The 23,749-nt window shown below is 42.6% G+C and overlaps 1 protein-coding gene across 2 annotated transcripts in view; it reads right to left on the reverse strand.

Annotated features, from left to right (window-relative positions):
* SLC35F4 (solute carrier family 35 member F4) overlaps positions 1-23,749 on the reverse strand; it is a 536,946-nt gene that overhangs the window by 201,752 nt on the left and 311,445 nt on the right. For both annotated transcript variants that reach the window (XM_078662094.1, XM_078662095.1), the window contains exon 2: positions 15,872-16,060. In XM_078662094.1, the coding sequence (XP_078518220.1) occupies positions 15,872-16,060 (189 nt within the window). The remainder of the gene's footprint in view (positions 1-15,871; positions 16,061-23,749) is intronic.

The raw sequence follows: 23,749 nt of genomic DNA on the forward strand, positions 1-23,749 counted from the left end.
TGGGAGGATCACCTGATCAGCCTGAAGAAGGTTTTAGAGGCCCTGCAGAAGGCAGGCCTAACTATCAAGGCCACAAAGTGCCAGATAGGGCAGAGTAAGGTTGTGTACCTGTGCCACCTTGTAGGTGGGGGTCAGGTTCAACCACTGGAGAGTAAGATCCAGACCATCAAGGACTGGGCTCCTCCAACCACCCAGACACAGGTCAGAGCTTTCTTGGGCCTGTCTGGTTATTACAGAAAGTTTGTTAAGAATTATGGGTCCATTGTGACACAACTTAATTACTTGACATCAAAGAAGATGCCAAAAAAGGTTCAGTGGACAGCAAGCTGTCAAATGGCATTTGATGACCTGAAGAAGGCCATGTGCTCTGCACCTATCTTGAAGAGTCCTGACTACTCCAAAGAGTTCATTGTCCAAACAGATGCTTCTAAGATGGGGGTGGGAGCTGTGCTTTCACAACTTAATGTAGATGGTCAAGACCAGCCCATTGCTTTTATTAGCAGTAGGCTGACCCCTAGAGAGAAATGTTGGTCAGCCATTGAGAGGGAGGCCTTTGCTGTGGTTTGGGCCCTGAAGAAGTTGAGACCATACTTGTTTGGCACTCACTTCAAATTTCAGACCGACCATAAGCCCCTCTTGTGGCTAAATCAGATGAAGGGTGAGAATCCAAAACTGCTCAGGTGGTCCATTTCCCTACAGGGGATGGACTTTACAGGGACTGACCATGGCAATGCAGATGGTCTCTCCAGGTACTTCCACTTAGAACATGAAGACACAACTGGTCAAGGTTAGTGTAATGTCCCTACGTTTGGGGGGGTCGGGGGGGGGTTATGTAGGAGAGTAGGGTCTGCTTTCCTATGGTCACCCCACTTTTTGCTTTTTGCTTCACTGGTTTTCGACTTTAATGTGGCTGTGGGCCTGCTAATCAGACCCACAGCCCTGCTGTTCTCTCTCTAAATTCACACCATGTATTTTAGGTACATCACCAATTGGAAATTGGGTCACTCTTGTGAGTCCCTGTACAGTGTACCATAGGTACCCAGGGCATAGGTGCATCCAAGGCCTACCAGGGGCTGCAGCATATCTTATGCGACCCCTGACTAGCCATCCAAACTGACACAACTGGTTGATCACTCAGCTGGGGCAAGGTCGTGTAATCACCCCTTGCTTAGGTACAGTATTCCTATACCTACCACTATATATAGACACATATGCACCTATAAGTCACTCCTATGGCAGGCCTTAACAATCCTGAAGGCAGAGTGCTTGGTTTTATGTGAGATGAGGCTCTGCATTGAGCTGAGCCTGTCTGCAGCTTTCGGAACCATGTCCTTATAGCTGTTCTATGATATAGACATACCATATACTCTTAAATGCATTATAATCCTCGCGGTTGAATGCTAACTTTGGTTTGACTTTATCAAAACATGTTGTGTAAGGTGTCATTCCACCCTTCTAGAGGGAGAAGACATGTTGTTCCTACTAATCCCGGTTAAAGTTAACCAGAGCCTCAGCATCACAAAATGGATGCTGCTGCCACAGACACAAGTCTGACCTCCTGCTGCTGGGAGTCCTTCCAGCGAGGGAGGCTTGGACAATAGGTTTCCTGTCTTGGGAGGTGCTAGCACCACCCTAGACAGGCCATAGTGTATTGGAGCAGGGAGGGCTGAATGAAATGAGACACTGCCTGGGGCACACAAGGTGTCCCATGCATAGTCCAGTTCAAACTGGTGCTGGGGCACTTCACCCCTAGCTCTGGCGAGAAACTGGACAAAGGGAAAGGGGTGTAACCACCCCCTTCCCTGGTCCGACCCATAGGAGGGACCTAACAGGTAATCCAGCCCCTAAATTTGGTATATAGGTAGGAGCTGAGTCCCAAGACTTTAGATTTATCCTGACTGAAACTTGAAATGAAACTCTGGACCTTCGACGTTCTACCTGAAGATAGAAGACTGAATAATCTCCCTTGTGGTCAAGGAGTGACCACCCTGTGTAAGCAGGCACCATCAAGCGATCAACAGTTTGCTTTGTCGACGCTCCCGCCGGAGCCCGAGCACAGAGCCTGACAAGACCCAGACTTCCAGACTTCCAACAGCCTGATCCACAGTCACAGCAGAGCTGAGATCCGTGGAGGCGACGAGAGACGTGGGACCGGCCATCTTGGAAAGCCAGTGAATTGCTTTCCGTGCAACTTCTGAGGCACCCTCGAAGTTGTGCATTGGGAATTGAGAAGCCCCAGCCCCGAGCACCAACTGCACCGAAGATCAGCCCTCCACACTCCACGAGTTCTGCGTGGGGCCCTTCTGCATTTTCCTGCTCGACGCATCTGTCCGGTCACTTGCCCGTTGGCTAGCGGCCTCTGTGACGATGAACCTTTAAATTTACACTACTGGTCTGGTTGCTCCAGACTGGCCCCTAATTCCCTAAAAAGGAGAAGCCCATCAGACCTTGTTGGTCTGATCCGTAAGCCATCTTCGATTCCTGCAAGGGTTGCCTTTGCCAAGGCTTGTTGACTATAATCAGGAAGCCGACACCGCCGACAGTGAGAGCCTTTGTGGAACAGTCAGTATCCAGCTCCTGGTCGTCGTCAACACCTCCTGGTCCACGTGCCTGCAGAGACAAGCTTCACGACATCACCTGATTGCTTCACGACATCGCCTGGTTCCTTCCTGGTTCCATCCTGGTCACTGGCTAGTGACCCAGACTCTGTCCCCTCTGCTTTCAGGTACTCTTCATCCTCGATCCGCCCTCGGATCCAACCGGACACTTCCCTCCTGGTCGCCTGCAGCATCTTTCTTCAAGGCTCCATAGGATTCAGCGTCGAAACCCGACACACTTTGACACCTATGCACCCGCTTCCTGTGGGTGAGGTAACGAGAGTACTTCGGTGTTCCTGTGGGTATTTACTATCCTAGTGTCTAACTTTCAAGTAGCTTTCTCCTTGTCCATCCGGAAGTGACCTAAAAGAACTAGTTTCCAATTCTTTCGTTCCCATTCTAACTCTAAGGTACCTCGCGTGTTTGTAAAGACACTGCATGCGCAACCCATGGGCCTCCTGCTCCCTATCCTTTGGTAGTACAGCGTAGCCCCAGCGATTCTACAGGCCCTAGGCCTATCTTTTGTTCGTGACGTGGTTCTTATACCACTATTTTAGTATATGGTTCGAAGTGCCCCTAGGGTATTACTGTATTTTGTGCAACTTATTGTATTTTGATTAAGTTCTTGTTATGTGCTTGTGCCTTTGACCTCATAAAGAGTTCAGAAGATTAATTTAGTAATAAATACATATATATTTTATATATATAACCTGTGTGGTGTCCTTTGATTTGGTATTAAAGGGATTGCATATGGTAAAACAGCTGGCTTCACATGCCATCTTGAGTTTAGCCTAAGACTGCTTTGTCCATGCTACCACTAGGATAGCTGGTCTATAAGGTTGGCTTTACAACCATCACCATAAGAGTTGTTTGGACTGGTGCAAGGTGCTCACTAGAATAGTGAACATCATATACCAGGCCAACTTCTCACAATCAAGATCTGAAAGATCATCCTGGACATCCACAAGGAGAAAGACCTGCCTTCATATCCTAAATGGAAGCCCCACACCGATCACTACTGACAGCATGATGCTTTCAGATAATTATACAATTGAGGAGTCACGTTTCTCCACCATCGGAATCTCAACTAAAGACAGAATGTTGGATAAAAACAATAATTCAAAAGAAATATGGAACCCAGAAAGGTTTTCTTGCCAAGATGTCAGCATTACTTCCTTTAACCCCTTGGCTGCTGGCCCATTTTCGCCGCTGTGCGGTAAACAAATGAACAGGGCGGGGCCGTGACGAACCCCAACCGTCATCCGCACACGGGCACCGCGGAGCATGGCGGCTGGGGTTCGTCACCAGCATGTGAAGGGTTAATAATGCAGGAACATAGTTTTCTACAAGAAAATTTTTCACTTGGTCTCTTTAGAAGAATATAACAGTAGCATGCACTTGCTTCACTATGGAGGTGGAAGAATGTCAAGGTATCAAAATGAGAACCTCCTGGATGGGGATAGTACATTAGAGTGTAGCATCTTAAACAAGTTCAGCAATTTGTTTGTCACACTGAGCATGTGTGAAGGTAGAGTTCACTAGTATGAAGTTAAAAAGCTTTTTAGCAACGCCAAAGAAGTAGTATGAGCAATTGGAAACAGATGTGGTTCAGGTTGTATAAAATGATCTTTTGAATTGCAAATTGCTCTTACCTAAGGATTTCTAGTGTAGGCAGGGCAAATCAACACTTCTTTAAACTTGTCCTGTAGATCTGAAATTAGAAGGTTTGATGTGGAGGTTTATTTTTTCACATCAAATCTTCACACAGTCAGAAGCATGGGGGCCCCTATGACACCTTATGCCTCCCTTTGCCCCACCACCTCCTTTCACTCACACGTCTGCCTTATGTATGAGTAACCAACAATGTTAATATTCTGTTGTTCACAAGTCTTGTAAATTGGTATGTTCATAGTAGAACTATAATACCTTATGTCTGACATTCAAACTTAGGGGCCGATTAGGATGGCGGACGAACTTTGCCCGTCCGCTATCCCTGTGGAAAACAGGACCGTCCGCCACGTGGGCGGCGGTCCCACCATGCCAATTATGATGCGCCCGCCACACTGGCGGGCGCATCATGCATTTTTAACATTGTGGCGGACGGTGCTGAAAGCACCGCCCGCCGCAATGTCAAAAATGCAGGCTTGCATTTGCATACACAAAGCGCCAGGCACCGCGCGGTGCCTGCCGCTATGTGTTTGCAAATGGTACCCCCCATGTCCACCCCCCCTCACCTTCACCATGGGGCCTTACAGGGGGCCCCCAAAGTAGAGACTGCATGCATCTGCATGAGGCCATCCTAATATAACCAGCCATATGAACCCTTTTCCGCGCCCGCGGTGGAAAAGGGTTTCCTTCTGCCGCGGTCCCCCCCGCCATTGTAATGCGGCGGGGGGGAAATAGGTGGCGGACGGGCACGGATGGCCGACGGCTCGCCACCGTCTGCATGGTGGTGGCGATCCGTCCGCCATCCTAATCGGCCCCATAATTTGGGCAACACAGTCCAGTCAAAAAATCCTTCCAGTTCCATCACAGGTTATACCTTAGCAAAATTAGCAACCCCCTGTTTTCAAAGAGTGTATAGATAACTGACCATAAAATTGTTAAAAATTTGTTTTCATCAACAAGCTTTTCTGAATACTTCTCTGTACTCCCAATGTTTTTCAATACAAATCCGTGTGAAAGCAATGCGTCTTGGCAAGGAAATCCATGAAGCCCGAAGCAAAGGCCTGAGAGCAGCAACATTGTATCACAATTGCCTCACAAAGATGTCATGAACCACAAGTAAATGTTTACTTAGATACATACAAACGGCCGCATTTTCCCTTAATACACAAGAGTTCATGACCTGCTGGGAATTGCAGTTCATTATCAATACGCTCTGCATAATGTGTTCTTGGCATGCACGCAGCCTCGGTCCAGACAGTGCTGACTGTCAGCGATGACTGCAGCTTTTCTTTCCCTGAAATAAAATCTGTATGAGTAGGTTTCAAGTATCGCTCCAACCGCTCCACCTGCTCATCCGGTACCAAGCGGTAAGCAGTGCCTCAAGCCCTGCCTTTTGATACCAACTCACTCAGAGTTCTGCACTTGATACATCCACAATTGTGTCAGAGTTTTGCTCCTGGAAATAAACTGACTCATTCCTAGCTCTCTGGATAACTCACCAGCCCCTCAGAGTTTTTTCCTAAAATAGCCTAAAATACTCAGAATTCTCCTTCTCATAATACCGTCATTCATTGAACTTTCTTCCCTCTAATAAATATCAAAACACATGCGGAATTTTACTCTCTATAGTGCCAAGGCTCAGCCTAATACAAAGGCTTATTGTTATAAAAATACTGCAGCTTGTTTATTACTACATTTTACTGGAATAAAAAGACTATGCCTAAAAGGAATACGCTAAATAGATTTTACGGAAAGGCCTCAACCTCTTATTCGAGGCATGCTTCATCATTTGCCAGTTCGCCCCACGATGTCAAGATGATACCAACATGGAAGTCTCGAGCTTTTGAAGATGGAGAGGAGAATACATGTTTTCTTGTCATATAAGGGGTCCAGGTAGTGATCTATAACAACTAACCCTGGGCATAGTTCGAGTAGTAGCGCTACGTGTAGATACGCGAAGTGCAAGCTGTGTAGACCGGTAGGGAAAATGCTGGTTGCACAGTGCCGGATCCGCACTGTGCAATCATTGCAAACCGCATAGCACAGTGCAAGCGGTCATTTTCTGCTGCTCGAGTAGATTTGTACTCGAGCGGCAGCTTTCTCAACACAGACTGGTAATTTCAAGACCTCCCTGCGTTCAAAATCTCGCCGGGAGGTGAATTTTCCACGCTCACGATTGGCAACTTGATGTTGCTGATCGCGAACGAGGAAAAAGTCTCGCCTGGATGTTATTTTGCTTGCTCGTGGTCGCCAACCTGACTTTGAGGACCGCGAGCAAGCAAAAAATGCCTGCTACGTGTTTTTGTGTGCTACGTGCAATTTGCGTAGCGTGTAGTTGCGCAACCTACGCACGCTCCGCAAGCGTAGCGTAGTGTAGTCCTATCCCCAGGGTTAATAACAACATCTGTGTAAACCAAGGTATTCCCTTTATTTTGTGTGTGCACAGGACCGTATGAAAAACAAAAGAGTATCCTAACATGAGCCTATGTAGCACATCCTCTCTATTTGTAGTTTGCCAACATGTTTTGTCACACAACAAGATCCCTTGAAGGAGGGTCTAGGACCTTCGGCAGGGCAATCAAGATACTCCTACTGTCTGTCCTAAGTACTAATCTATACATGCAGGTAAAGTATAAGGACCTGATTTAGATTTCGGCGGGCGGGTTACTCCATATTCCGTCCACTGAAATCTAAATCCCATAGGAAATAATGGTAGTTAGATTTCAGCAGATGGAATGCCACCATTGTGATGGAGTAACCCGTCCACCGAAATCTAAATCAGGTCCTAAATCTTCCCTTTACCCGTCCAGCAGTTTTCCATTCAAGCCTAGCAGTCACACCAGGGTGGAACAACTCCTGTAGTCACACATTTGTCAAGATGCAGGTTCAATCTGTTAAAGTAAAATGCTGCTGGTGCACTTCCTTTCCTAGAATCTCCAGCCTTTCAGGTTAACAGTGTGACTGCTAGGCTTGAAGATCTTATTCAAAGCTCTATAATACCCAGGATTAATCACAAATCTATATTGACAAAAGCCAGACTCACTCTTTATAATACAAATACCTAGTCTCTTCACCGTAGCGCCTGATAATTGAGAGTAACATATATCCTTATTTCTTATTGCACAAAGTCCTAACAGAGAGCCCTACTCCATATTATATTCAGACATACCCAGAACTCTGAATTGATCATCTATGGAATCACCCAGGATAATACAGAGACTCACACAAGATCTTTCTTCATGTTACATATGCTTTACCAGAGCTAAATAGATATCCTTGGATCTCAGTTATTGTTAATAGTCAAACTCAGTGTATTACTCTTGACAATATTCAAGCTCACTCAGAACTCTTCACAGACTAACTGACAACTCAGGTTTTGATCTCAATGAAACAGAGGCTTAGTCAGAATCCTGCTCTTGTTAGTACCCAGAATCACTCATGCAAGGGGTGGAGACTGTAGCCTCCTGACACTAAGGGCTTGATTACGATGTCAGGCGGAGGCAAGTCCGCCCGACAACATCTCAGTCCTGGGACTGACCGACCTCCGGTAGGCGGTCCCGACTGGCTAATTACAATGCGACCGAACACTATTCGGTGGCATACTCCCATAAACGGCCGTAATACAAGCTCCCATTGAGAAATGGGAGGTGTGGTTCATCCCTGCTTCCCATGGCAGACACCTTCAGGTGTCCGCCACAAGATGCAGGGATCAACAATGGGGCGCCATAGGTGGCCCCACGGCCCCCAACCGGAGGTTGTACGCACAATGGGCCCTGCTGGGGGCCTCGAAACAACATTCTCCGACATGGTTTCCATGTGGGACAGGCCTGCATGGAAACCATGTCGGACACTGTGTATTGTAATCCCAAGGGCAGAAAAGGCCCGCCCTTTGGGATTACAAGTCAGCTCCGACTGGCTGATGGGCGCCATGAGCCCGTCATAAGCCAGCTGGAATGACCAGCTGTTTTACTTTCCGACCACTGGCATTGTAATGTGGCAGTCAAAAACTAAACCAAGGGGCTGATTACGATCCAGCCAGGAAGAATCCGGCCATTGGCCCGAGCCTTTCCGGGCTACAATGTAATCGGCCCTTTAGTAGGCCGAGTTTTCATGCATATGCTGCTTCACATATCCCATTTGAGCAAAGCCTTTACTACGCATTTCACTTATGGTATAGATCCTTGCCACCCTTCCCCTGCAATTACAGTAAGTGCCTGGCAATGCCACACTGTGCCTTTTTACCAGTGGAAAGCCAACTGCCCAGAGGGGAAGAGCTTAACAAAGACTGTCCTTTAGAAACCCAGGGTAAGTTGCAACTTCCACATTCACCGTAGAAAATTAAATTTAAATTAGCTGTGACAAATGTATTTTAATTGTGTGAGTAACAACGATTTAGCATTTGCTAATTTACATTTATAATACATTATTAACATGGAATGATGTTGTGGGACTCCAGCTTTGCCTGATCTCGTATTATAGAATCAATTGTAATTTCATTCAAATTAGTGGCTCCTAAAAGATTTTCGAATTTGGCAGCACATTATTACTTCTATCAATTTAGGCCATCTAAACAGCGCAGTTTTTTACAGTAATGTGCACTTTTATGCAATTTTGCAGTCAATCTGTCAGTCAAGGTATAAGAACAGCTATCTAGAAGTTGGAATGTCAATGAATAGCATGGTAGTTCAATAGTTAATGGGTTGATATACCTACTGCACAAATGCCAAAATATCTCAGATGAAAGCCTCTTGCAATAATATAATATGATGTAATGTAATATAATATGATGTAATATAATATAACACAATATAATATAATATATTATTCTTCAATCCCTGTATAAATGCATATCGCTAATTTTTTTATAATCGTGCCTAGTGACTCACTCTGTCACCTATTATAAAGAAAAGACGTCAGAACTCAATTGTAATAAGTTATTACAATCGACATCTGACATCACAATGCCTGTGCCAGAACCAGCACCCAAGGTGAAAGGCAGGTCAGGTAGCAGAGCAGCTGTTTAAGGCAACACAACTGAAACATTGCTTTCTTTTTACGCCTCTATTCTTTTAGCTTACAGTGACGAGCAGAAAAGACTTTATTATTTTTTTGCATTCCTTAGACAATTATAAAAAAGTTAGAATTTTTATGCATGTTTCTACACATTCTAAGATACTGCAGCTTTCTTTTTTTGTAAATAAAAAACTGACTTGTATTGAAATATTTCTAACATCTTTTTGCAGCAAATATCTAACAGGTTTTTGAAGATTTTAATTTTGCACTAGAAGTTCTATTTTTATTCTTAATGTTTGCATACATGCTCTCTATTTCTGAAAGAGCTACTCACCGAGTGTGGTGTCGTGTGGTGTGACTATGTAGTATATAAGATAAAGTATCCCCTGCTCTACATGATAAGGATATTGCAAGTCACCTCGGAGTTTCCACTTCGGCCTGGTTCCTTTATATGGATATGGAACTCCTTAGTGACTTGCAATATCCTTATATTGTAAGGCAGGTGGCACTCTATTTCTAATATAATATAATATAATATAATATCGTGTCATATCATATCTTATAATATAACATAATACATCATGCAAATATATTCCTATGTTCTAAGCAAAACAAGTTAAAAGAATGTCACAATATATAAGCATAGGACCTGTAACTCAGTTAAGAAGATATTTAAAAAGAGCCTTGATAAATCAATCTCAATTTTATAAAGGAAGTTAGCAAGATATTTTTTTTTACATTTGCATGTGTTATGGCACCATTGACATGCCTCTTTTATCACCATTTCCACTCATTTAAATTACAAATTACAAAATTCCATGACTTTGAATTCAAACAAATGTAAACATTGATCTAACTAAGTGATGAAATAACAGGTAATGATTTCAACTAATTCTATTGTATTGTCATCAGTAATTTACAATTGACCATTGATGGTCTTTTTGAATGCTGCAAGAAAAATGTGCATCAAAAGACATCTACTCTACCCTACTGTTAATTACCTTTCTGAACCACCCCCCAACCCTTGTCATCAGGGGCTCTGCCTCACCAGCCGGACAACTGGTTCCAGCTTCACTGCACGTATCGCCTTGCTCAGCATGAAGGAGGAGTAGGATTGGTGTACACTCATCATGTTATTTAGTGCTAGTGCATTTAGTACTATTTCCTTAGCGCAAAATGTCCCCCAGTATCCAAAATAGACCATAGGATGCATTTTGCAATAAGAAAATAGCACTAAATGTAACAGAACACGAAAAAAAAATCAAGCAGCCGATCGCAAAAGCTAAGTTTATTCTTCTCTGAGGTCGTAAGGTAGGGTTTCTGTGCCAAATTACTCACAATTATGCAAACTTTTGGTCCAAGGAGTAATGCAAAATTGACGGAATTACTCCGATTTCACCAGTGTAATTAAAATTTCACGCAGGTCTACCTACATTATTATGCTTCTCCCATAGTAAAGGCAATAACATAAATTAAATGCATACAAAAATACAATAAAATAAATACATTGCCAAAGCCAGCAACTAATCCAAATAACTTTTTTTGCATTTTCAAACCTCTAACAGACATGGATTCAAGTAAACTGTTAACCATTTGCAGCCATATATGACATCTTGTATCGTTTAATTCTCTAAAAAAATTAACATCACAAGCATAATTGAAGCACGGCTAGTTTCACAATAATCTAAAGCAACAACATTTGCAACCCCAAAATTATTCTTCACGTACTGATTTCAACCAAGGATGTTTTAAAGATTTTTAAAGCCCTAAACAGCTCTGCCCTGCCGGACAACCCATGTCACGAAGCTGAACCAAGCGATGATCTCAAGAACATCCGCTGATGTGACTGATGTTCTGAAGGCATAGACAAAGGAAGAGCTGGTGCCATATTTGTTTGGTCAGTCTATATTATTTTTTATGTTTTTCGAAAACAAATCCCCCAAACAGGAAATCAAACCATCAGTGGACCTGACTCAAAGGGAAAGTTTGTGAATGTTAGGGCCATTGTTTGTTTTTCTTTTCCAGAACTGCCAGATGATGTTCCTGTATTTATATTCTGTATTGGGGTTGGTATTACAGCTATGTGAAAAGTGACAGTGAATTGTTTAGCTAGGTTAAAAGTAAACTGTGAGAGGTTAGGTCAGAGAATGTGTAGGAGGTTTTGTTTCTCCATGTCTGGTTGAAACTCCTTATAAAACGTTTGGTAGGTAGGCACACAAGGTGAGGTGTAAAGAGGCCCACAAAGCAGTGGGTACAATGTAACTTGATGGTTTGGTGGTATGATGTTTGAAGATGGAATAAACAGGGATTTCATGGCATGTATGAATGTGATGGTAACCTCCAATATAGTGACTGAAGGCTACGGGTAACTGAGTAACCACTCTGTGACTTCTAGCCCAAATAATGAATATTTTTCTTTGAATGTTTGTGACTTTCTCCTGGCTTACTCTTGAAAAACGTGCTAGTTTCTAAGAGCAAACTACAGCTACCCATTGCGAGATGCTTGGTGAATCAATTTTATAAAGTCATATATCATTTGGCATTGAGGGTGAAGTAAGTTTCACCTAGGAAAAGTGGATATAACAGGTGATTGGTGTCTGACTTTCATGTAGTGGCCACTAGCAGAGCAGTAATTGATTAACATGATGGTTGCAGTTGGGCTTGATATTTTAACATATGAATATGTGCATACATGATATGGGTATTGTGATTTGAAAATTATTTGTGGTAATGTCTCTATAAATAGTTTAGGGGTATTTGTTGAAGATGATGAGGATTAGCTAGAAATGTGTGATCTGTTAGGAGATGGGAATGCCTTGGTTAAGTAGTCAAGTGAGGGCTGCAGAATATGGTAATCGTAGGAGTTAGTAATTTGTGGGTGAGAGTATGGTGTAGGTTGGGCAAGAGTACAGATTTAGGCAGCCAGCAGGGTTGTGGGCAACAGTTATGATTCCAAATAGGTAGGATAGGATCATGAATGAGGTTTGATATTACTTTGCATTTGACATATGCTGAGTTTTGGAGGTTTGTCTACATGTGTAAGTGCACAGTGTTTTGGGTATCTTTAGACGTACATAGCTGGTTAACAAGTAACTGATGTTTACTTAACTGTATTTTCCTCTCAGCCTCAGCAAGGAAACTTGACAGGTCATTTCGGAATAAAAGGGTCATGTGATTGATAAGGTTTTCAGTGAAGGAAGGGCTCACTCCCACTGGGGACCTCATTGGTTACTTGATTCTCCTCCTGCTCTTTGAGACTTGTAGTTGAACTAGTGGGTCTCAATGTGTTTGCAATTAACTCCATAAAGGTTTGAGCCTCATATGTTATTAGCAAGCAGATAGACACAGAACCAGCAACTCTTTTTGGCCTTCCCAGGGAAGGGGACAGAAACTTTGGGAGATCCGTTATTATTGAAATCTAGACAACAGAGGGATGCTCACTCAGAACACTAAGCCTCAGAGAGACTGCTTTTCTGAGTGTGTATTTGCAGCTCAGCTCCTGTCAAAAATGTACTCAAGCAATTGCTAGTGATTCTCTGAAAAATGCTCAGTTATTTCCAAATGATTCATTATTCAATGGCTGGCTCAATCATGAAATTCGATAAGTCTTCATCCAACCAATCCGTGTAATTGGAAAATAAAACTCTTACAAGATTCTGATGATCTTGACTTAACTGAGAATTTTCTTGGCAGATCCAGATTCCTAGGCTTATATTACAACTTTGGCATGACTGTGAGTTCAATAATGCATAAGTGCAGTAGTTTCTCTCTCCACCACCAAGAAATGTCTGCTCTATTGTCACTTTCCCAGCAGAGGAGTTTTGTTTAAAAACATTGTAACACTAGACAACCTGTAAACATGAGACCTATTACAATAACTTTTAAAACAATCACCTATAGTGTTTAATTCACCAGCTCGGTTTGCCACTTAGAATCCTTGCAGTCACTCTCGGAGGCTAGTATTAAATTATATACCACCAGAGACTCTCTAAACATAAGCCAATCACATGCTACAGACATTATGTTGATCATTGCTACGCACAGTTTAAATAGGCGGTCTACCCTCTACATCACATATCTCTCCTTCATTTTCTTAAGCATGACCCAGCACTGAGTTCTCAAACCAATAGAGTTATCTGTATTTGTGTGCACCTGAAGTATTTGTTAGGCAATAGAAGTTTGGAGTTGAGACCCCAGAACTTGATCTTTTATTAATGAGAGCAAATCAAGGATTATTTATTCCAGAATTTAGATTCTTGTATCAAGAATTAGAGCTCATTTAGGGTACTAGAGTTTCATGCTCATGAATTCACACAATCAATTTTTGGCATGAACCCATGTACTAGTTAAAAGATCCCCATTTCAGGATAAGATGATACAAAGTCTCGGGCCAAAGTCAGATCCACAACCCACAACTTGGATTTTCAAACCATAAGTAAAATATAGTACTGGTTTGGTGTTTGAGAATCCTTAAGTTAGGTTTGAGGATGTTTAAATCATGACACTGTGCCAAAATCTCAAACCAGGCTGGTGATTGAGCTCACATGACAAAGCCAGTTTGACTTGATTTAGACTCAGGTTCCAATTTTGACAGGAACTGAAAAGTCCAGCTCAGAATTTCAAAAGTAAAGTTCTGGTTTCGTGACCTTTGGAGCACAGAACTTCCACTTTCATTTACTTATCAAATAAGACTGTGGTATAAACAAATGGAAACAACCTATATTTGAGGGTTGTTAAATGTCCCTGCTAGTAAAAGTATTCCATTATGTTAAGGGGAAAAAGCCTCAGAAATTCAAACTTCTGTGAATAAACTTTAGTGGAAGAGGTACTACAGTTCCAAGGTGAGATATCAAAAGTGTATTATTGAGCCATTTAAAGTAGATGCACAACAATAACCTTTCACGAATTGTACTTCCATTTCCCAATGGATTACATCATATCACATCAACATTCACTGATGACATTACACATGACAGCAATCAATGTCAACAGTTGTATCATCCTATGTGATATCACCTGTGCCTCTTCACTGTCTCAATAACTATAAGCCTGTACCTAAAAGCACATAATAAAACCAAAACAATGAGTACTGCTGAGCAGCGTGTGAATCATAAGAGCAAAATATATTGAATAAAATATGAAGAATAAAAATAAAAAAGGGGTCTAGGTTTTGTGTTGGGGTAGATGGATCATTTACAGATTCAGATTTAAATATGAACTGCTTATAATGCACCATATCATATTGTAATTATTAGTTTATTTCATCCTGTTGTTTCGCGATACCCAGATAAAGCTAGGTTTTTAGGCATGACTCGGACCTGATGCTAAATCAAATCTTAAGTAATGTCTTTGGATTATTTTACATGTTAGAGTTTATAAGTTGTATTCAACCTAGGCTCATAATTTTAATAAGGAAGTCAGATGCCGGACTCAGAAATTAAAGCAACTAAGTAGCACACCTTCTTCATAATACCAACTATCTTTGAAGATAATGTGTATATTTTGGTTATTTCTTTTATTTGTTATCAATAATTAATTGATTTCTATCTAATTGAAGAATAAACAGATAATTAAACCATGTACCATCAATAAGATAAGTTACACTAAATACCCATCTAATATTGGGCAAAAGAGTTAATAGAGGAATGTATTAGAGAAAAACTTACAGATGCTGAGGTACAAATTGAATGAAATTAGTTATCCATTTCTTGTGCATTTCTCTTAAGTTAATGATGTCATGAAATCTTAGAAAGACTAAGCCTGAAAAGTTGAAAGGATCTAGAATTCAATTAAGAAAGCATGACAAAGAATGATCTTAATAGGCTATGCTTTTTCACAAGTCAATGAAAAATTGCCTAATTAAAGGCAAAGAAAAGGAACTGGGAAATAAGAATGAATATTTAAGCCACACTCGATCTAATGTATTAACAGCACCTGTCACCTTGAAGACATCCACACAGATCTTAAGACCTATCGAAGGCCTTTCCTAGAGGACATGAAAACAATGTTTAGATTCATAAAGTTTAAAAGGCTGCAAGTCTGAACATATAAGATGGTTATTTCTAGAGTGAGGCAATGTAATGCCCCTGCGGGCTTCCAAAATAAGAGATGATTTACAAAGCAATGGTAGATGCTCCTGGATTCAGACATTAATCCCGTATTCATTTTTACTTATATCTTTTCGAAGATAAACATGTATTAGACTTTTGAGGAAAGAAAGAGCTGCTTGCACACGTATGTTGCCAGCTAGACTGAAAAACCAGTAAAAAACAGAAAAGCATTTTAAATGGTCCTATGCATGGTATTTCTTTCCCGTATCAGAATTGTGTTGCTATCATGATGTATACAATGTGATTAAGTTTGCCATCTAACCTATAAATCTGCTAAAATAATTCTAAACACCTACTACTCAGATTGTGGTGTTCTCTTTCATTTAAGCCATCCATTGAACAAATACAGGCTATGTTATGGTTCTGATGACCATGGGCAGGAAGGCCATGCTAATGCCTTCTTCTGGTGCACAGGTCGGTTTCAAGATTGAAAAAAGATATGTTCTTAGCCATGCCATTAAGTCAGCCATCCGTTATGCCTACCTGAACAGCTCTGCCTCTCGGCTCGTCTGTGTTCAAACACTCCAGTGGGACCTCGATTTCGAAGTTCAAGCATAGTAACAGCAGAATCTTCAACTGCAGATAAAGAGGTGGGCTTCTTAAGGGAACCATTGTGCATACTAGGGCAGCTGACTCCAGGCTGGCATCGTGAGACAGAAGGTTGGGAGGCATCTGAGAAGAAAGAGTTTTTATGAGATTTGCACTAATTGTAGCAATAGATGATTCAGGTCTCAAACATCCTGACAGTAAAATGCATGTGAGATATATGAAAAGGTAGTTGTACAAAGTTGTACATACTGAACAATTAAAGTAATTGAAAACGTAAATTTGAATGATAAACTAGGTTTTTTACTCAAAAGTGTGTCCATACTCATAACTATTACTTGGGTTAAACCCCTTATTCCTTAATTATTGCAAGTACATATATAGACATTTTAGAAGCATGAAAGGAAATTGGACATAAATGTGTTCGCTGCAAAGTCTAGGATTTTTTGAAAAACATTTGAGAGAAACTTATGTTTCTCCACCAGTGCTGGTCATAATAGGCAAATTACTGGGCAGCTTCAGCATTGAAATCCTAAAACTTCACCTGGAAGTTTTGTACAATTTAAAGATGCAATTGGTGCTATGCATCTGGCATTTAACCACATTGTTTGCCATTAAATATGTGGTTTGCAATTTAATCATACAGTAGTAAACTTACATTCTATAATCATAGTCTCTTGAAAAAAAAATCTGTTCCCAAACATTGGCAGAAATATTGGAAGAAGTTAAATCTAAACCACAAGGATAAGAAGTTGATGAAAGTTGATGAAATATTCTCTTCAGTTAATTATAATAATAATAAATCAATACCTTAGTTTCTAAGTGAAATCAATATATATTATATGTGTTAGTGGATGTTGGGGACATATGCTGTACAAGTTCTATTTTTTTATGCTATTTGACTTAACGGTAGCATCACATAATCCCCAATGGGCAAATATTTAAGGAATCTACAATTTATCTAATTAGTCTGAAAATTAAAATAATAAACCACTGAAGAAACGTAAGAAATGGATCAGATGGTCAATTTAAATCCAAGCTTATATTATAAATGTGTTTAGAACGCACAAAATGTAATTTTACAGCCATTGATGGACACACTGGTATGTTATAAGACAAGCTAATTTATCAGTAACTACTTCACTGATTTTAAATAGATAACTAACATACGAAAGGTTATAATACTGGAAAACTCTATTACTGACAGTGTACACCATGTAGTATGCTACATGCACTTTGACACATAAAAAAGTGCTGGTGACACAACACTGAGGTGTAACGTAATGTAGAGAAAGAGACTTCTTGAATTGGGCATACTTTGAGCTGAGTTACTATCATAACTTTCTGTATATAAACGGCAACAGCAATATAATAAATATTTGTGCAAGCAGGCAGTTGTCTCAATCTACCACTTACACTATTTTAAAGAAGACTTTCTTAATGACTGATGAACAAGTGATATGGATAGGTCACTGGAATGCTCTTCAGCAAATGTGCTGCATGAAACGTAATTTATTCTACACTATGGTAATCAAAATGTTGCTAAGTATTAATGTATGTTTTTGTTTATGCAAAACATGTATTTACTATGTCTCAGGTGTATCATAGTAGAGTGCCCCATCCTTGAGAAATTTTGAATACAAGTTACACGCCACATTCATTTTTTCTCGATTTCAGATTGATAATGTAACAGCCTTTTTGCTGGAAGGTATCGTACTTGACACTGCTTGCCACATCCAAAATAAATACATTGCCTAGTCAGGTGATTACATACTCTTTTCTCTCAGGAACCTGTTTCTAGTGCCACATGTGTGTGAGTAGGATGCTTTCAGGGCACCTCACAAGTGTTCTGAGGGATTACATCTATTGCATAGACCAGCAAGCGGAGACGTTTTAAGGTGTGGGCAAAGTGGGCTCTGGCCCCGGGCCCCAGCCGTTCTGGGGGCCCCAATAAAGCCAGCTCTGTTCTGCAGAGTCTTGCCCCTATGACCCTATTCTTAAACAGATTGTTTTAAATACTGTTTTGCTAAAATGTATTTTTAATATGATTGATGTGTGAGTTTATTACAGACATTTTTCAGGGAAATGTTGTGTTTATGTTTCATGCAACATCCATGAGAAAAGTTTCATTTAGATCAAAACAAGATCTCACATATGAGAAATGGGAGGGTGTCACTGACATTATTTGCAGTAATATTAGTGAGCTGCTGCTATGTTACAATATTAAAAACACACATCACTATCCATGAGTATTAGATGTAAACACATTTAAGAATTTGGACCAGTCTGCCTGCCCACTGTCAGTGACCTGGCCAAAGAGGGCATGAAAGAGCTTAAACTGGATCATAAATTCAAAGCTTTTAGGAACAGGGACCCCCAAATGCGTTTGGCCCAGGACCCCCCAAATCCTTAAAATGTCCTTGCCAGCAAGAACCTTGTTGTGGGATCTTTGGTCTTTCATGACTTTATGGCGGATGCAAGCTTTTTGCCTCCATAGGTGAAGTACCATTGTGAAGCCCATTTCCTGCACACGACAGGGCTTTTGTAGAGAATGTGGCTTTGCTTTGATGGGAATGGCGTCAGCTGTTCACTTGCCTTACAATCACAGCTAAAGGGATTATCGATGTAATACTGCAAGTGGAACAGAGGCAGGTAAGATTGACTGCGAGGTTTATTAGCGCAGCTGAGCAATCTCAGGCAGAGCTCAGAAGACGGAACCATCACACAGTTAGGTTCAGAACCGAGCAACATTCTAAGCAAGTAAAAGCATTAACAACTACATGGGTGTTTCCTTAAAATACTATAAAACAAAGCATAAGAAAATAAAACCTAAAGGAGAGAAAACTCGAGGAGAAAATAAAAACAAGTAATAAAACATTTCAGAAACATTCCATAATAAAAGGCAATTTACAAAGTATCCACAATAGTAACAATAAAGATGAACACATCAGTCCCTGTAACTGAGAGGAAGATTCCTCACCCTAGAACTGCGTCTCGAAACAGAATGATTCAACTGTGAAAGACTCCTTTCACCATCCACACTGCGACCATCAAATCCTACATCAACAACCCCAGACTTAACCAACAAGCACTTGTTCCCCCACTTGCCATTTGCAAGCTTGACGGAACCACCACTAACTTCCACAACCGTTGTGGATGGGCCAAACTTGGAACAACCCTTAATCCCATCAACAGGCTTTTTCACATGAACAGAATCACCCAAAACCAACTCAATCTCATGGACATTCTTCCTGGAATCAAAGAAATTCTTCTGTTTCTCTTGAGTCAAACTCACATGACTTCTCACACTGACATCAGACCACTGCCACCTTTGACCCATTTACTCATCCAACTGAGACAGAAACTGGTCATGGCTCTACGACCTCGTAACTGTCCAAAGGGTGAAACACCAGTGGTCGAATGAGGGGTAGTGCGATAGAACCAAAGCATGGTCTTGACTGAGTTAGCTACTACACAGTTATTAGCAAGAGCCCACTGTATACATCCCCCCACATCCTGTTCATGTGTTCTACCAAACCATTGGTTTGGGGGTGATACAGTGAACTCTTGAGATGTTTAATCCCACTGGTCTGAAGAAACGCTTCAACCTCACTGGTGACAAATTGAGTACAATTGTCCGTCATGAGAGTTTCAGGGAAACCCTCCATCAAAAATACATCTTTCGGGGGCATGGCTTGGTAAGCCATGATGGTGGTTGTGTTTTGAGCACGCTCCGTCCAGCCCTGCATTATCCCGGTCTAATATCCTGTCTCTCTGACCTCTATATCGGGTCCCAAGCCGCTCTGCCGTGATCGGAGCACGACGGCATACACCCAGGCCAGTGTGGACGTTGAGGGAGGTTTACAGATGGAGTGGCAGCCGCCGAACAGATTCACGGCCTATGGGAGGTGTGTCCTGTGAGGAGCTGGGGAGTTGCCTGCTGTCCGGATGGGCGGAGGAGCCATCGCAGCAGTTTCTCTCTCCGGGGGCACACTCAGGGCTGCCCCTTGTCCCCATACTTATTCGCACTAGCCATGGAGCCTTTGGCTGCATGGGTGTGCACTGACGCACAGATCCAGGGATTTGAGTCAGAGCAGGGTCTGTCTGATAGGATCGCATTATATGCGGATGATGTTCTTTTCTTTCTCACAGATATAGACAGGATGGGGCCGCGGTTGCTGCGCATTATGCAAATTTTTGGGAAATGTCGGGACTCTGTATGAACCCCCATAAATCAACATTGTCGGTACTGGGAGATGGGACGAGGGTTGGGGCATGGGCTTCCTCGGTTCAGATGGCAGAGGGGGAACTAAAATATTTAGGCATATTCTTATCGGATGTCCCTGCGGTCTCATGGGAGCGCAACCTGGCTCCAGTGTGGGAATAGACTCGTGAGCATATGAAGTCCTGGTCCCGTATGCCGCTGTCTTTGTATGGAAGATCGGCGATCTTTAAGATGGTGGTGCTTCCCCGGCTCCTTTACCAATTACAAAATCATCCATATCAGATCCCATGCCGATGGTTCAGACAGGTGAATGCATCACTGGTACAGTTCCTGTGGGAGGGTGGAAAGGTACGGGTGGTGATACGCATGTGCTTCCTGTCCACCTACTGTGGGGGACTGGCATCCTCCGTTGTTCTTTCGTACTATCAAGCTTCACATTTGCTTGTTCTTAATGAATGGTGATATGGTGACAGGGGAGACCCAGCGTATGCAGTTGAGCGACAGCTCATGGGACACCATTCTCTCCACTCAATACTTTACTCGCGCCGCTGCGTGGGTCGCTGCTGTCGGCTACACGGGTGGTGTTCTTGATCTGGAGGCAGGTTTTGCGCTGCATGGGGTGGTGGAACATCTTGACTTGGGAGACCCCCCTCTGGGGCAACGGACGTTTGCCTCAGCTGGCGACTCTACAGGGGTTCTGGGGATGGGACGCGATAGGCATCTCGGTCCTTGGGGATGTCATGAGGGGTCGGACACTCAAATCCTTCCATGATCTGCAGACAGAAGATCCCAGTTCTATCGCTATCTCCAATTTCGCCATGCCCTGTCCCCTTCCCTGGAGGGCTTGGAGACTCTGCCAGATTTAGCCCACGGGAGGCGAAGGTTTTCATGGGTGATCTCACTGACCGGAAAATCTCTCGAATTTACCAATCCCTAGTCACCCATTGCTCCCCCATGCTTCAGAGACTTCAGAGGGCTTGGGAGGAGGATGTGGGCGCGCTGGAGAAGTCGTATTGGACTGAGGCTTTGGCATTCCCGCGAGGGGCGGCCATAGCGATGCGACTTCGCCTGGTTCAGTTCAAGAATCTACACAGGGTCAATTTTACCCAAATGCATTTGTGGAAGGCGGGGCTGATCGCGTCCCCTGTGTGCTTTCGTTGTGGCCGTGAAGAGGGTACATTTATTCACACAATTTGGCACTGCCGTCTCTCACGCGCTTTTGCCAAGGCATGGAAGGCGCCTAGGGCCCCATCGGTCGCTGCATGGAAAAATGGAATGAATTTCTGCATGGGGGTAGAACAACCTATATTTGTAGATAGGGGGTGCCTACTCAAACACTACAAGATTTGGAAACGGTGGGCGGATTATAGGGGTCTGCTGCTGAACCCGCCTCCGGTGACAGAGTGCCATCTAGTGGGATGATACCTACTCTTCTTTTGGGCTCTGGGGGTATGATAGGGGAGAGCCCTAGGGGTCCACCGTCTGTTGTGCTTCTCTGTGGTGGGCCAGACTATGTGGGTATTATGTGATCGGGGTGGGGGGGAGTTGTTGGTATATGTTTGGATCTTTCATGCAAAAGTCAAAGTCACCATTATGGACATGTTGGATTGTGCAGCTGTCTCTGGAGTGCAGAGCCCTGCAATATATATGCAACTTGACGAAATAACATTTGTTTAAAAAAAATACATCTTTCAAGAATTCAACAACAGTCTTGGAGGTCCCCTCCCTCACAAATCTGACCTCAGGCCATTTGGAATAGTAGTCCATCATGGCCAACGCATTACCCAAGGTGCAGATGGGAACTCAATGGGAGAAATAGGAGTGTGCAATTTTACAGTTTTATCAAAGCTGGAGCAAATGACACACGCCTTGACAATTTCATCAACCTCCCTATCCATGGAAGTCCACCAAAAGGATAGTCTGACCCTTTTTTTAGTCATGGTGGCTCCCAAATGCCTCTCATGAGCACGCAAAATGATGCCAGCTCTCAAACACATACGAGGAACCAAGTTGTCAGCCCTCATCAACAAACCATCCTCAATAGATAAATCATCTGCCACTTTAATGTATGTTTTAAATTCAAAACTAAGGTTCCCCTCCCTAGGCCAACCCATCTCCACATATCTCATGATAGCAGCATGGAAGCGTCTTATTGAGTGCTTGACCCCATTCACTCTCAGAAATCGCACACAACTGTGGGAGGTCAACAGCTGCCACAATGAAATCTTCCTTGTCTTCCTCGCCCACCTCAGATTCATCCTCAACAGTATCAGATGACCATGAAAGGTAGTCTGCACAGCCATTCTTACTCCCAGGAACGTAGGCAGGTAAAAAATCAAGCTGCAACAATTTCGAGGACAAGCGAGCAATTCGAAGAGTGAAACTTCTAACATTTTTCCCACTCAAAATGAAAATTAAAGGCTTGTGATCCGTTTGGATGCAAAACCTCCTACCCCAAATGAAATTGTGAAACTTCATCACAGGCCACCAACAAGCCAATAACTCTTTTTCGATGACTGAGTACTTTTTTTCTGTGGGAGACAAAACTCTTGAGGCAAAGCCAATGGTCCTAACTTCCCTTCTTTTGGTTTGACTCAGCACAGCCCCCACCCCAACATTGCTCGCATCAGCAGTCAAAGTGCATTGAAGTTCAGGTTCATGGTGCTTTAACACTTTGGGTGAAACAAGCTGTTGCTTGATGCAATCAAACACAACTTGGCATTCAGGACTCCATTCAAACGCAACCCCCTTCATAAGCATTTGTGACAATTGCCTGAACTTGGTGGCAAAATCTTGAACAAAACGCGAATCAAATTTGCAAAAGCCTAAAAAAGGACTTGAGGCTAGCCTTCTCGGAAGGAGCCTTTGACTTAGAAATGGAATCCACAATACTTGACTTAGGAAGAATACCCTGGCCAGTAAACAAATGCCCCAAATACTCAGCCTACTTAGTCAGAAAAACACACTTGTCTCCTCACAGCACCACACCATTGGATTGGAACCTAGAAAGAACCTCTTCAAGAGTGGCATCATGAGCAGCTCTATTAGGAGCAAATACCAAAATATCCTCTTGAAAAACAGACAATCCTTCGATCCCCTTGAGCATGTTGTTCATCAAATGCTGGAAGACAGATGCCGCCGACGCAAGGCCAAACGGCATATGGATATACCGGTAAGTACCAAAAGTAGAAACAAAGGCAATAAGATGTCTAGACTCGGCAGCTAACTCTACCTGGTGGTAAGCAGAGGCTAAGTCTAACTTTGAAAATACCTTGGCATCCTTCAACCCTGCTAAAAATTTGTTGATGTTGGGGAGAGGGTGGGAATTCACCCAAATCTCCTTGTTTAAGCAGCGAGGTCAACAAAGACCCTCAATTCCCCATTCTGTTTTCGGGCAACCACCAAGGACAAAAGCCACAGAGATAAGTCAACACGATCAATTATTCCCTTCATGCACAGAGAATTAAGTTATTTCTCTAAATCTTGCCTTATGCTAAAAGGGACGTTCCTAAGCTTGTGCTTTAATGGTCTTGCACCATCCTTCACAACAATTCTATGCTGGTAGTCTTTGATCTTCCCAAGCTCACCTG

This window comes from Lissotriton helveticus, chromosome 9 (assembly GCF_964261635.1).
Source record: "Lissotriton helveticus chromosome 9, aLisHel1.1, whole genome shotgun sequence".
NCBI lineage: Eukaryota > Metazoa > Chordata > Amphibia > Caudata > Salamandridae > Lissotriton > Lissotriton helveticus.